At 46.7% G+C, this 12,397-nt stretch overlaps 1 protein-coding gene across 4 annotated transcripts; it reads right to left on the minus strand.

Moving 5' to 3' along the window:
• Positions 1-602: 602 nt before the first annotated feature.
• On the minus strand, positions 603-12,245 carry esrp1 (epithelial splicing regulatory protein 1). Of its 4 annotated transcripts, none has more exons than XM_056602793.1 (16): positions 11,912-12,245; positions 11,550-11,687; positions 11,083-11,199; positions 10,585-10,696; positions 9,945-10,070; positions 9,712-9,766; positions 9,504-9,614; positions 9,263-9,395; positions 9,046-9,088; positions 7,815-8,134; positions 6,528-6,752; positions 5,885-6,125; positions 4,757-4,937; positions 4,255-4,408; positions 3,279-3,371; positions 603-2,682 (listed from the first exon to the last, which is right to left on the minus strand). In XM_056602793.1, the coding sequence occupies exons 1-16, from the start codon at positions 12,041-12,043 to the stop codon at positions 2,548-2,550; spliced, it is 2,316 nt and encodes a 771-aa protein (XP_056458768.1). In that variant the 5' UTR covers positions 12,044-12,245; the 3' UTR covers positions 603-2,547. The 4 variants fall into 4 exon arrangements, with proteins under 4 accessions (XP_056458768.1, XP_056458767.1, XP_056458770.1 ...); XM_056602792.1 differs by having other exon boundaries at positions 5,873-6,125; XM_056602795.1 differs by having other exon boundaries at positions 2,594-2,682; positions 3,238-3,371.
• Between the last annotated feature and the right edge of the window lie 152 nt (positions 12,246-12,397).

A 12,397-nucleotide genomic window follows, 5' to 3' on the forward strand; every position in this document is an offset into this window, starting at 1 on the left:
GTGCAGGTGGAGCAATGGTCCACCTATATAGTAAGATAGTTGGTGTCTGTAAAACATACAAGTGAATGTGTGCCTCAAATTTAAAGAGGAATAAACTAACAGGCGTGCAAGTCTTTCACACGACTGTGCTTGCTTTTAAAGTCACAAAACAGGTTTATTTTGAATGGAAAGTTGAAATCGATTCCATACATATTTAATATTCTACAAATATACAATTAATTATTCAAAATATGCAATAGATTATGCAATGAACTATGTTCATGTCATCATATATGTTCACTTCTTGGCTTTTAAATTGGGAAAACAAAGTAGTCATTACCTCACAATTTGTACTTACAAAAATGGCACAAGCTTGTTTAAAATGTAATTAACAGAAAATGGCTTTCACAATGCATTCAACATTTTCTCATTAAGTCTCTTTAGTCAGCAGCAGCCCGGCGGGTGGAGGTGTTGTTGCGGTGGAGTGAGTGGGTGCGTTTAAATAGGATCAAGAAGGGTGGGGTGGCCAGTGTTGAATTACACAATGCCACCTCAGCCCTGAGGGTCCGACATCGTTGTGTACTCCCTCGTTCTCTCTCACTCTCTTTCAACACCCCTTGAAGTACTCTCCGTGCCTAACTTTCCCGGCATGTCCTGTCCCTTAATTTGACTGGGAGAGAGGCAGACCCTTTGCCATGCTGTGTGTGTGTGTGTGTGTGTGTGTGTGTGTGTGTGTGTGTGTGTGTGTATAAACTAGAGGTAAGAATCATGCTGCATGAGGAATATATTTAAATAATAGTCCTTGTTTACTCCTTTGCTACGTATCATGAATAGGGGGGCAGCTGTGAAACTTACCAATCAAACAGATGGAGGACAGACTTAACTTCACATGTAACGTTTATTTTTCATTTACGCACTGTCGCCGGCTGTAATCCTGAGCTGGATGCTGATGAGTAGGGCATGGACACAAGTCACACAACGCTTCACAATGACATCATGGTTCTCCCAGGGCAGGAGAACAGCAATAGTGGCCCCATACATACAGGGGCCTTCCCCTGGGGGCCAAACGCAGACTCAAATTCACAACAGGAATGTCAACAGCGTTGTTTAGTTCCTCTACTTATCAGCTCTCTTGTGAGCCACCTCCTAATTGGCCCGTGGTTTGTAGGGAGGTGGTTTGACTGGCAGAACCTGTACCGTTTTCTTGTTGAAAAAATGAAAAATGCGGCAAGGGGAAGGCTTTAAGGAATGAACTGCATCTTTGGCGTCTTCTAGGAGCAGAGTGAAGGTGTGTGATAGCGTTTACTAGACACACCCGTGGAGGTTCATCCAGTAACCAGAGAAGTGGAGAAACAAGCCGAAAGGAAGCGTTCAAGCCCATTGTTGGATTTCCAGCAACTGGGATAGGCATGGGTTGAGGTGTGTCACAAAAACACAAAGGCAAGAGACATCATGTAATGGGGAAGTAACTCCCCGTTTGAATACACACATAAAAAACTAGGAGATGGTGTTGGAGTGGGAAGATATTGTTTGTGTGTTCATGATAAGTATAAGCAGTGCATTTGTAGTTGGCCATATGTAAACAATCTCATAGTAGTACTACTAACTTCTTCATGCACTAACGTTTCCGATACAATCTTTAAGGTATTATATCAAATGTATATAAAAAAAAAAATGAAAAAGGCATGATACAAACAGGTTATTAAAATCCATTAAAGCAGCCACACATAATACTTTTCTCTCACACTCATGCACACTTTGGTTCACAAAAAAGCACAGGAGGAAAATCTTAATTTGCTACTATGTAACTTTTCTATACTTATATTGAGAACAAGATATTCACGGCAGAGTGTGTAGGATTTTGTGGCTTCTAGCGCTGAGTTTGCAGATAAGAACTAACTGAATACTGGCCCCTCCCCTCCCTTTCAAACGACCGAGGAGAAGCTACAGTGGCCTGTAATGGCCTGTAAGAAGGAACCTCCAAAAGGATACCGTCTACGACAGCATCGAGTAACTAAGGGGCAAGTTATGAGCTTCCTTGATAGATTTATAATTTGTATTTTGTTATTTAGTCTGTAAAAATGTCTGCATGCATAGGTCGCAACCTACAGGTAAGAGAGTGATGATGATAAACAATTATCTACCTTTGATATAAATGTTCCTTTTTGAGGTAACAAAAAAGAAGGATGTTCATTTCCATGTGATTACACAAGTTTAAAGGTACTCACATACATATTCCATTTCTACCAAGTCCATTCCGCTAGACGCTACGAAACTCTACACACTACACCTTTAAATATATCTTAGTGATTATATTTTATCAACAAGTTATATCTCGATAAGGCTTCTAAAAATACATGTTGTGCAATGTGAAACAAAGAAAGACGATATTTTGGCTAAGTTCATGGTGATTTGGTATAAAATACATTAATTTCTATTTTTAAACATAAATAAAAAAACAAAACAAAAAAGGCTCTATTATAAAAGCTAGCGATGCACAGGTCTTCCACGTACAGCATGATATTCCGATAAGTGTGTATGCGCCCGTGGAAGTGTGTGTGTGTGACCCTACAGCAGGGCCAGGTCCAAGTACTGCCCCCCCGCGTTGGTCATCAGAGGCGGAAGGGGCATGAGAGAGAGGTCCCCTAAGCCGGACTGACCAATCAGACTGCTGCTCAGGTGAGGAACCGCCTCCAGGAGACTCTAGATGAGGAAACAGAGGGGTGAAAGAGAGAGGCTCAGAAGGGTATGGTTTAGTAACTACTACATATTACTGTGAGCAGCAGGACTACAAGTGTACCCATCCTCTTCATCTACAGTCCCATATACAGAATAAACTTCTTATTCCCCCCCCCAACTTAGACAACCTACATACATCTACACCAACCCTCAATCCCCACCATCGAACACCTTTAAGGTCATGGAGCAGGAGAAGCCCAGCCACTACCTTGTAGTCCTGAGGACACGTGCAATCATCTTCAATATAACTGAACTCTCCCTCTAGACAAGAGTTAGATAGTAGATTACAGAGAGAGGGCTCTTTGACAGCTCGGACAACGTTTCCTCTAACCAGTCTCATTGTTTAGACATGGCATTGCTGAGGTAGTTAGCAGTTAGTGGGAACTTTCCTAACACATCTAAACCCAACACACACACACACACACACACACACACACACACACACACACACACACACACACACACACACACACACACACACACACACACACACACACACACACACACACACATCCTTACCTGCAACCTGTCTCAGTGTCTCTGACACGTTAAATACACACCCATTCTTTGGACTGCGTAAGCAAAGTCCTGGCGGGGTCATGGGTGTGCATGAGGCCGTGAGCGTGCATCGCGAGTCCATCGTCTGAGGCGTACTGTGGGGTAGAGGGGAGGGGGAGGAGGCACAGGAGACAGGAGCTCAGGGTTAGAGGGACACTAGGGATGCGGTGATGAACCAGTTCTACTCCTAACCACGCTTTAAAGCTTCACACTTTTGTAACCGTGAAGGCTTATGTTATGTTACATTATTTTTCTAATTTACACTCACACACACGCACTCGCCGCGCATGGATGCACACACACACACACACACACACACACACACACACACACACACACACACACACACACACACACACACACACACACACACACACACACACACACACACACACACACACACACACACACACACACACACACAGACACACACGTGAATCTTCCAGAAGGCCCAGTTGCTCCAGTATGGGTATGCTGGTGACAGGACATTCTCTTCTGTCATGCCCAAAACTGTATCCAAGTCACGGGGACCCTGTCCAGGTACAAATGATATCTGTTCTCCACCAGGGATTTATTTTTCCTCTTCCTCAACTCTGAGTAGGACTTCAGGCAAGTCAAGTCTAAGCAGGCAGCAGTATGCATGAGAGGAGGGGTGGGGCTGCAGAGCAGATAAACTTGTTTGATAGCCTCTGGGCAAACACGGTGGATGTGTGAGGACACACACCCACAATGGAAGGAGATTTGAATACAGCATTTGGAAAGGCATCCTACTGAAAAGGCATGTGGGAATGCCAGAGGCAATGTAGACAAGAGTTGAAGAGCAGTTCTCTCACACACACACACACACACACACACACACACACACACACACACACACACACACACACACACACACACACACACACACACACACACACACACACACACACACACACACACACACACACACACACACACACACACACACACACACAGTACCTGGTATCCTTGCACGGCACTGATGAGATCTTTGACGCCGTTAAAGGTCAGGCCAGGCATGCGCACCAGGCCCCCGGGGGAGGGCAGGTGAGGGGGGGTGGGGAGGTGTGAGGGGGAGGGATAGTAGCCCAGAGTGTTGGGAGAACCAGGAGGACTAGAAAAACAAACAAGGGTGTGTGGACCAGGGACTCATTCAGCAGTGCAACAGGAAAATGATAAAGGTCATTTTGGTATTTTGGTTAATTGTTTTAAGAAATAATTCAAAAATTAATGCAATGAGAGTAGCACCTGTTACATTACTTCTGTAGTAGCCCTACCAAGGACTAAAGGGGGAGGAGTGATACTGACCAAGCTGGCTGATGATAACACATTGTTTAGTTATCAACTAACCTTGTCCAAGTATCTTTCCTTGGCCGACCACACACATTGAGCAACAACACAAATCACTCTTTGGCGGTGGGCCGTAAAACAGGGAGGCTCTGGCCGTGGGCGGGGTGCTTACCTGGGATAGTATGCTGCGTAGTTCATGTACACCTGAGTGGACGCAGGGTAGTAAGGGTGCCCGGGGGCCATTGCGCGGGGGGCGAGCATCATCTGGCCAATGGGAGGGTAGAGGGCAGCGGCCGCCTCCGCAGACATGACCGGGGGGGCGCCGGCGAAGGAGTAGGTGGGAGGAGACAGACCTGGGGGAGGGGCAGAGGAGGGACAGGGACTAGGGGTTATGAGACAGTCTATAAGGGCCAAGAGGACAGACAGGTGGGATTATAAGAGGACTAGTACTAGGACCCTGACGTCCTTCTCTGTAGTATGTTGTAATGGAGTTATATCCTGTTGTCAGTGACCTCACATGAATCTCTCGTCTCCATGCATGTGAACCTCTGCATTTCAAGTCATGTTTCCTGCTAAGCCCCGGCTAGGGACTATTCTTTATTGTCATGTGATCAAAAGCTTGTTGTTGCTATGGAAATGCACAAGTACACATTTAGGTCAGAGAGGAGAGAGTGAAAGAATTTCTACACACCCAGCGCACAGCTCCCCTACCAAAGGTCCATACACGCACGCACACACACACACACACACACACACAAAAAACTGGACGCACGAATAACCCAAAACCCACACCTCTCAGTCCTCTAGTGTTGTAATGGTTGTATTATAGTGTAGTAGGGCTTGCGGCATGTGAAGATCAAATTAAACCACTCCAGTAGGTACGGGTAAAGAAGTGCTGCTACCCGTGCCATCAAAATAAACTCGCTCTTAGATCAAAATGAACAAATGTGGAAATTAAATTTGAAAATTTAAAGTGCAGAGCAACCAGTTCATTAAAAGTCATGCAAACATCTAAAAATCATTGAGAATCATACAGAAATGTTGCAATAGAACCACACAAACACACACAAATGTAAGAACACACAAGATTTGATGGACACAGACACACACTACTCCTACCCCTGGGCTCAGACCAGAAGCCCCCCCATCATCAGAGTCCTAGATTGGAAAGAGCCCAGAGAAGAGAGGGGGCAGAATTGAACCTCTAACCCCACCTCTCTGCCCCCATGGCAGGAGCCCACCTACCCCTGGCAGTCCCGAAGCACACCCAGCTCCCAGCGGCACTTACGTCTGGACTTACATGGCGGCGGGCTGAGCCCTGTCCCACTCCTGCTCCGGCTGTGTGTGTGTGTGGGTGTGTGCGACAGTGTGCCCCCCATCAGCACCAGGCCCATCTCCTCGGCGCTGCAGGGGAACACCTCCACGTAGCGGCAGTTGACCCCCCGGGGCCCCGACATCATCTGCTTGTGCAGCCGCTGGGAGGCCATGAAGGCCCTCTCTGGGGAGGAGATCTGGATGAAGCAGTCCCCTGACGGGCGGCCCTGGGAGGAGGGGGGAGGGAAGGCCAGTGACAGGTTAGCAACTGGTGTGAACGGGGCTAGGGCGGGGCCGAGGCGTGGAGCTGCTAGGGGCTGTAGGCCCTCACTCTGATGCCGTCCACCACGGCCCCATATGTAAAAGATATTCAAATGATGGGGCCGGCTGTGCTGGAGGAGAAAGCCAAGTGGGTTGGATGGGAGTGGGGGATTGCAAGCGCTTCATATGCACAGTCGCATATTGAACTTGTGTTTCAGTGGACGGGACAATATTATTTATTATCATATTAACAATATTCATAAAAACCCAATATGCATACTGGTCATCTCTGGTCAAATAATCCGATAGCATCAGGAGAGACGCCAGCAAGTTAGACTGCCTCCCTCTGGACGTGGACCGGCCCGTACCTGTTGGTTCAGCACCATGTGCACTCCGTGGGGCCTGATGTCTCTGGTGAACTCGCCCAGGAAGGTGAGGATGTCCTCAATGGTGGCGGTGTAGGGCAGCCCTCGGAGTCTCAGGCAGTCTCGCACACCGCCAGGAGAGGGCAGGAGAGAAACGGTGGGCAGCATGGACACCAGGGGAGCAGGGGCCACAGAGATGAGGGGGGCTGAGGAGTACCGGTTCAACACCTGCAAGCCCACACACACAAAAGATACAGTTACACAGTGCTCGGCGAACACACCTAAAAGACCATACAAACAAAGATACAGTTACGCACTGCTCGGCTAACACACGGCCCAGAGCAAACAAGCAAACAATACTCCACCGGCAGCGTCCCCTAACCTGCTCATCAGCCCACTGACACTGTTTGTTTTACACACTTTCATCTCTCAGGAGTCTTGTCCGCCCCTCAACTATATTCTCTGCCGGAATTCACATTACACACGCATTACGGAGAAGGAAAATTCATGACATACTTGTAATCATTTAAAGTTTAAGTGTATGGGATTGTTTGGAAATTTGACGCAACTGGTTTAATCATTCATTTACAGCATAGGGTCTATTAAGACTCTGGATAGATATGGATATGAAATGGTTGCTTCACACAAACAAGGAAGAACAAGCTAGACAATGTCCCTTTCAATGCACAGGTGATCATGAGTTGTTTAACTCATTATCCAGTATTGTGTGTTTAAGAAAACATCTTGCTAAACACACCTTGCTGATATGTACACCCCACCCTTAAACCCTCTTTTGACTTCAGCCTGAGCAACTCCAGAACAACCAAATTCTTAACATATGTCTACTAGTAATTATTTCATTCTGTAGTTTAATTATCTTTTATGGTCAATTTCAAGTGATTTTGTGTTTCTCGTAAAAGGTGATCTAGCTTAAATACTAGAACAATTTGGTTCTTCTATTATGGCCAATTATGGTAAAGAGCCATCTGGCTGGTGATCGATTGGTTTGATTCCTAGTTACAAGGTATGCTTCCAGATTTGAAACCACAGCGGGTGCCTCTTCTGACTCCCTCGTTTCAGAGGGGACAAACCTTTTCCGCGGTTCACCTGGTTAACAGCTTAAGTCTGCCAAGTTGGTGTTCTGATGTAACAGCCTAAGCAGCAGAATCTATATCCACCTCTGATCTCCAAACCAGTGCTTCCTACAACACCCCCCCGCTCCTCCCTCCCCCCGCTGCCCTTCACTCCTAGATGCATTGACTACTGACGGACCCTCATGCCTCTACCCACCTGCTGCACCTCCGCCGCCGTGCTCTTGAACAGCTCGATGTATCTCTTCCCCAGGATCTCCTTGTGCTTCTTCAGGGCGCTCTGAGCGTGCTCCTCGCAGGAGAACAGGACGAAGGCGTCCCCGGTGGGGCGCCCGTCTGGGTAGCGCACAAACAGAATGCCGTCGCCGCCCCCGCTCACGTCACACACCTCGGTGGGCCCCTCCCCCTGGCCGAAGAAGGCCAGCACCTGCTCCTGCGTGGCGGTGAAGGGGAGCCCCCGCATCCTAACGATGACCTGGTCCTCTCGGGACAGGAACAGGGCCACCTCGTTGGAGGTACCTGAAGCCCAACCAGAGAGAGGCAGAGCTTTGGTTAAGGGGGGAGGAGAGGGCCTCATCGATACCGGTCGAGCCAACCAGAGAGAGGCAGAGCTTTGGTTAAGGGGGGAGGAGAGGGCCTCATCGATACCGGTCGAGCCAACCAGAGAGAGGCAGAGCTTTGGTTAAGGGGGGAGGAGAGGGCCTCATCGATACCGGTCGAGCCAACCAGAGAGAGGCAGAGCTTTGGTTAAGGGGGGAGGAGAGGGCCTCATCGATACCGGTCGAACATCTCCCACTCGGATCATCCTTGATAGCTGTTCATTAATAATAATAATAATAATAATAATAATAAATTGTATTTATAATGCACTTTATATTCAATAATCTCAAAGTGCTTATTAGCATTAGTGATGCTTCCCCAAGTCAAGGACGGTATTCTATGCTTTATTCTGAATTGAATCAAGGATTAACCCTCATCATTGTACAACCCCTTAAAACGATTGGTGACGATAAGTGGATTACATTTTTGTTACAGAGACAATCTTTCTTTTATAATGTTTAAATCATGAGAGTAATTCTGAGCCCACATCTGCTGGTTGATACAATCGGTGTGGCGCTAGGAGAATGGGGTACCCTTCATAATAAATACATGAACATACATAGCAGGCGTAAGGGGATGGCCCTGACTTGTTGTGGTAACAGTGATGAGAGGCTCCCTATTGTTTCTGAAGTAGCTAACACAATGACATATCTCCCAAATCAAGGGATTGGTTTTGCATGACAATGAGACAGCGACTTTAGTAAGTAAGCTTTTCATTCAATAAAAATATTCTATCCAAGTTTTTAATGTTATCTCTGTACACGGTTCTGCCGAGAACTTAACATTACCAGAAATGTTTCTCAAGTAAATTCGCTACGTGGTTCACTCACCTCCTGCTATCTTCAGGAAGTCCTCTCCTGTTGCCTTGTAAACCTGAAAGTAAATAGTAAAAAAACACTTCAGCCGGTGCATTGCTTTGCCAATACCAACAAGGTATCATGGGGTGTGACATTGATATGGAAGGGGCTGAATTGCTCCCAAGTGCGAGGAGCAATGCTGATGAAGTACTGGACGGTAGCCCCAGTGAGCTAGATTAAGAGGATTTACCTCAATGTAGCGGTTCCCCATGTGGTGCTTGTGTCTCTGCAGAGCCAGATCTCTGTGCTCTTCATTGATGAAGCGCACCAGAGCTTCTCCGTTCCTCCTTCCCTGAGCGTTAAGGCACAACGCCGCACCACCTCTGTAGTACATGACCACATATTCCGTTACAGATACTTTGTAAACAACACGCTGTGAACACATTAAGACATTAAGAAAAACAACAGAAGTAAATAGTTAAGAAACGTACTTGGCAATGTTGAGTCCTCTGAAGAAGCGAGCGATGTCCTGGTCTGAGGACTGCCAGGGCAGGCCTCTGGCTCTGATCACAGAGTTATCGCACACCTTCTCCATCTTACTGCTGCGCACCACAACATAGGGCCAATGAGCACGCTACACGAGGACTTGGAGCAATTGTGTATAGGTTTTTAATGTACTGACAAAGTAGTTCTGCTTACCATGTGCCCGTTTCAAACTTCTCATTGACTCTCTCTGGGTACAGAAATGTGTGTGCTGTAATGGAGAAAATGTTTTATCGGTATTGTTAATTATTGGTATTATTCTTAATAATAAATTATTTCTAATATAAATATGTATATATATTTTGCAGTTACAGTCACAATTTGATAAGAGCAAATACCAAGTATGTTAATGTCCTATAGTGGTAACCTTGTGTAGTAAAGCCACTCACAGAGGGGTTCAGGGAGCAGGGCCAGGGCGATGCTGGCCATGGCCTTCACGTTCTGCACAGCCGCTTCTCGGGGTAACACCTCCGACGAGTCCAACACCGTCAGTTCATCCACAGGTAAGTTTAGAGCTGGGATTGATAGAAGTCAAGGAGACCACAGGAGGACACACAGCACCAGCCCATAAAAGCATGTTCTGAACGGTTTTAAATAGATTAGTATTTTAGGGCATAGAAGACCAACCAGGAGAGAGAAAAGGGGGCGTTCAGGAGAGAAATAGAAACGGAGCCAGAGAGAGAGAGGGAAAGGGAGGGAGACGTCAGTAGTTCCGTACTAAAGGGTGTGTGGGGGTCAGCCCTGTTGGCTAAACACACACTCTTTCACTATACGCTTAGCCCAGTGCTGCCATTGTTTCTCTATTTGCATTTCAAAACCTTGAGTCTTGTAGCCAACACCCCATGACTTGTGAACCTTTAATTTGTGCACTTTCTGCATGGTGTGCCATACGTCTCCCTCACTACCATGCTGGGGGCAAACAGGCACTAAAGATATCCCAACAAAAACAAACAAACAAATACAGCAGACCATGCGAGTACCCAGCCTTCTGAGGGAGGGGGCTGACGGCAGCCAGGGGGGTGAGGATACATTCAGCCATGAAGTGCACATCTACGGCCTTGAGGTCAGACGCAGGGAAGTGCTTTCTGAACTCCTTCCGCAGGTCAAAGAATGAGAAGAAACACTCTGGCACCAGGAGGTTCTATAGACACGGGGAGAGAAGGTCCATTTCAAACAGTGTGTGTGGCGTGTGAACAGGCCACACTGCAGCAGCTGGGTGATACGGCTTCAGGAAAGTGACTTTCATCTTTATTGGCATCATTAGGCTGTGTACTTAAGCTTGAACAGCATAGAGTTCAAATGGGATGCGCATTGTTCCACATCCAGCGCCGTCCAACAGGTTGAGGGGTCAGCTGCGTGTATGTGTCGATGTGTTATGTACACTCTCAAGAATTCAGTTATGTTAATAGCTCTCTGGCTCGACAATGCACTGGCAGAGTCGCTTGGGAGCAGTGGGCTGATTGGAGCAGGTTATGTAGGTCTCTCCCTGCCTCTTGCCAGGTGTATCCACCCTCCCCACGCACTCACCTTGCCTGCTGCCTGGGGGTGAATGACTTGCCGAATGTGGAGCTGTCCGTCAGTACACAAACACACCGAGGTGCCTGCCCCTATGCTGTTCACCTCATTGGTGAGTGTTAGGTGAAACTGTAAAGGGAGAATAGGAAAAGTATTTGTATTGGGCACACTAAAGCATACACATCATGGTGCAGGATGTGTTGGTTTCTGTACCATTGTTGATTTGGTTTCAGGAAGCAGCATCCATTTGGTACATTAGAACTGTTATTCAGTCTGTATTAGGAGCATTATTATACTTATTCAGCAACAACCACCCACTTCCCAGAAAGTGTGGTTCCCTACCATTCCATTACAGTGCCTATTAACCCACTGTTTGTGTTATGATGTGCTTAAACAATTGTAACACATCACATCATGTACGCTTATAAACATTAGTGTAAAGGATGATTTGATTGCTTGTACTCCAGTAGATTATATACCTGATTTAATGCACTCTCCAGGTTTGCGGCAGTTGAGACAGAATCAGTGAGGGATCCATTATCTTCCTCCGCCTCCTCTTGTTTTTCTGTCAGGTCGCAGAGCTCCTGCTTGATCAGGAGCTCATTCACCCTGCCCAACTGGTTTGAGGAGACACAAACATGTCAGGCAACTGCTGTACATAGCCTACACCTCAAACGATGTCAGCTTACACATATCACAAGCCTTATGTCAAATGTTTAACAGCTCCTTACATCATCATAACCCCCTATGTTTACTGCCCCCAATGCAATTAATTGTATTCGACATTATAGGCCTATATAACTTTAAAAGAAGCATATCTCTTTTTTTTTTAAATATCTACCGTTTTGTTCTTTAAGTCCACCAGCTGCCACACTAGTTGACCGAGCTCCTTTTCGTCCGATCCCAGCAGATCTCCGCTGGCGCCAGATGTGTTCGCGAACAACACCGCCAGGTAGTCTACCTGTGCCGTCATTTCCAAAAAGAAAAAAAAAAGAAATAAAGCGTACCTAATAATACAATCTCTTACTAGAGAACTCCCTCAAAAGTGAACTAGAAAGAAACTAGTGGTGGCACTCGTCTAAACTAGGCTCGTACACCTTCACGCCAAAGCATTTAGGCGAGGTAAATAGCTCCAGGTTTAGAGTGCGAAATATATGCAAAACGTCCCGCAGTCACCATAGTGGAGAAATGGCTGTGGTTCCGTTTTTGTAGTGTGCCTACCTGTGGAGTCACGTGACCATATACCTGCCCTCCCTGGTTCAGGTGGTTTTCAAATAAGGACGTGGCAGATAGACAATCATCACATCACTTATGTGACACAATAACC

Source organism: Gadus chalcogrammus, chromosome 11 (genome assembly GCF_026213295.1).
Source record: "Gadus chalcogrammus isolate NIFS_2021 chromosome 11, NIFS_Gcha_1.0, whole genome shotgun sequence".
Taxonomy (NCBI): domain Eukaryota; kingdom Metazoa; phylum Chordata; class Actinopteri; order Gadiformes; family Gadidae; genus Gadus; species Gadus chalcogrammus.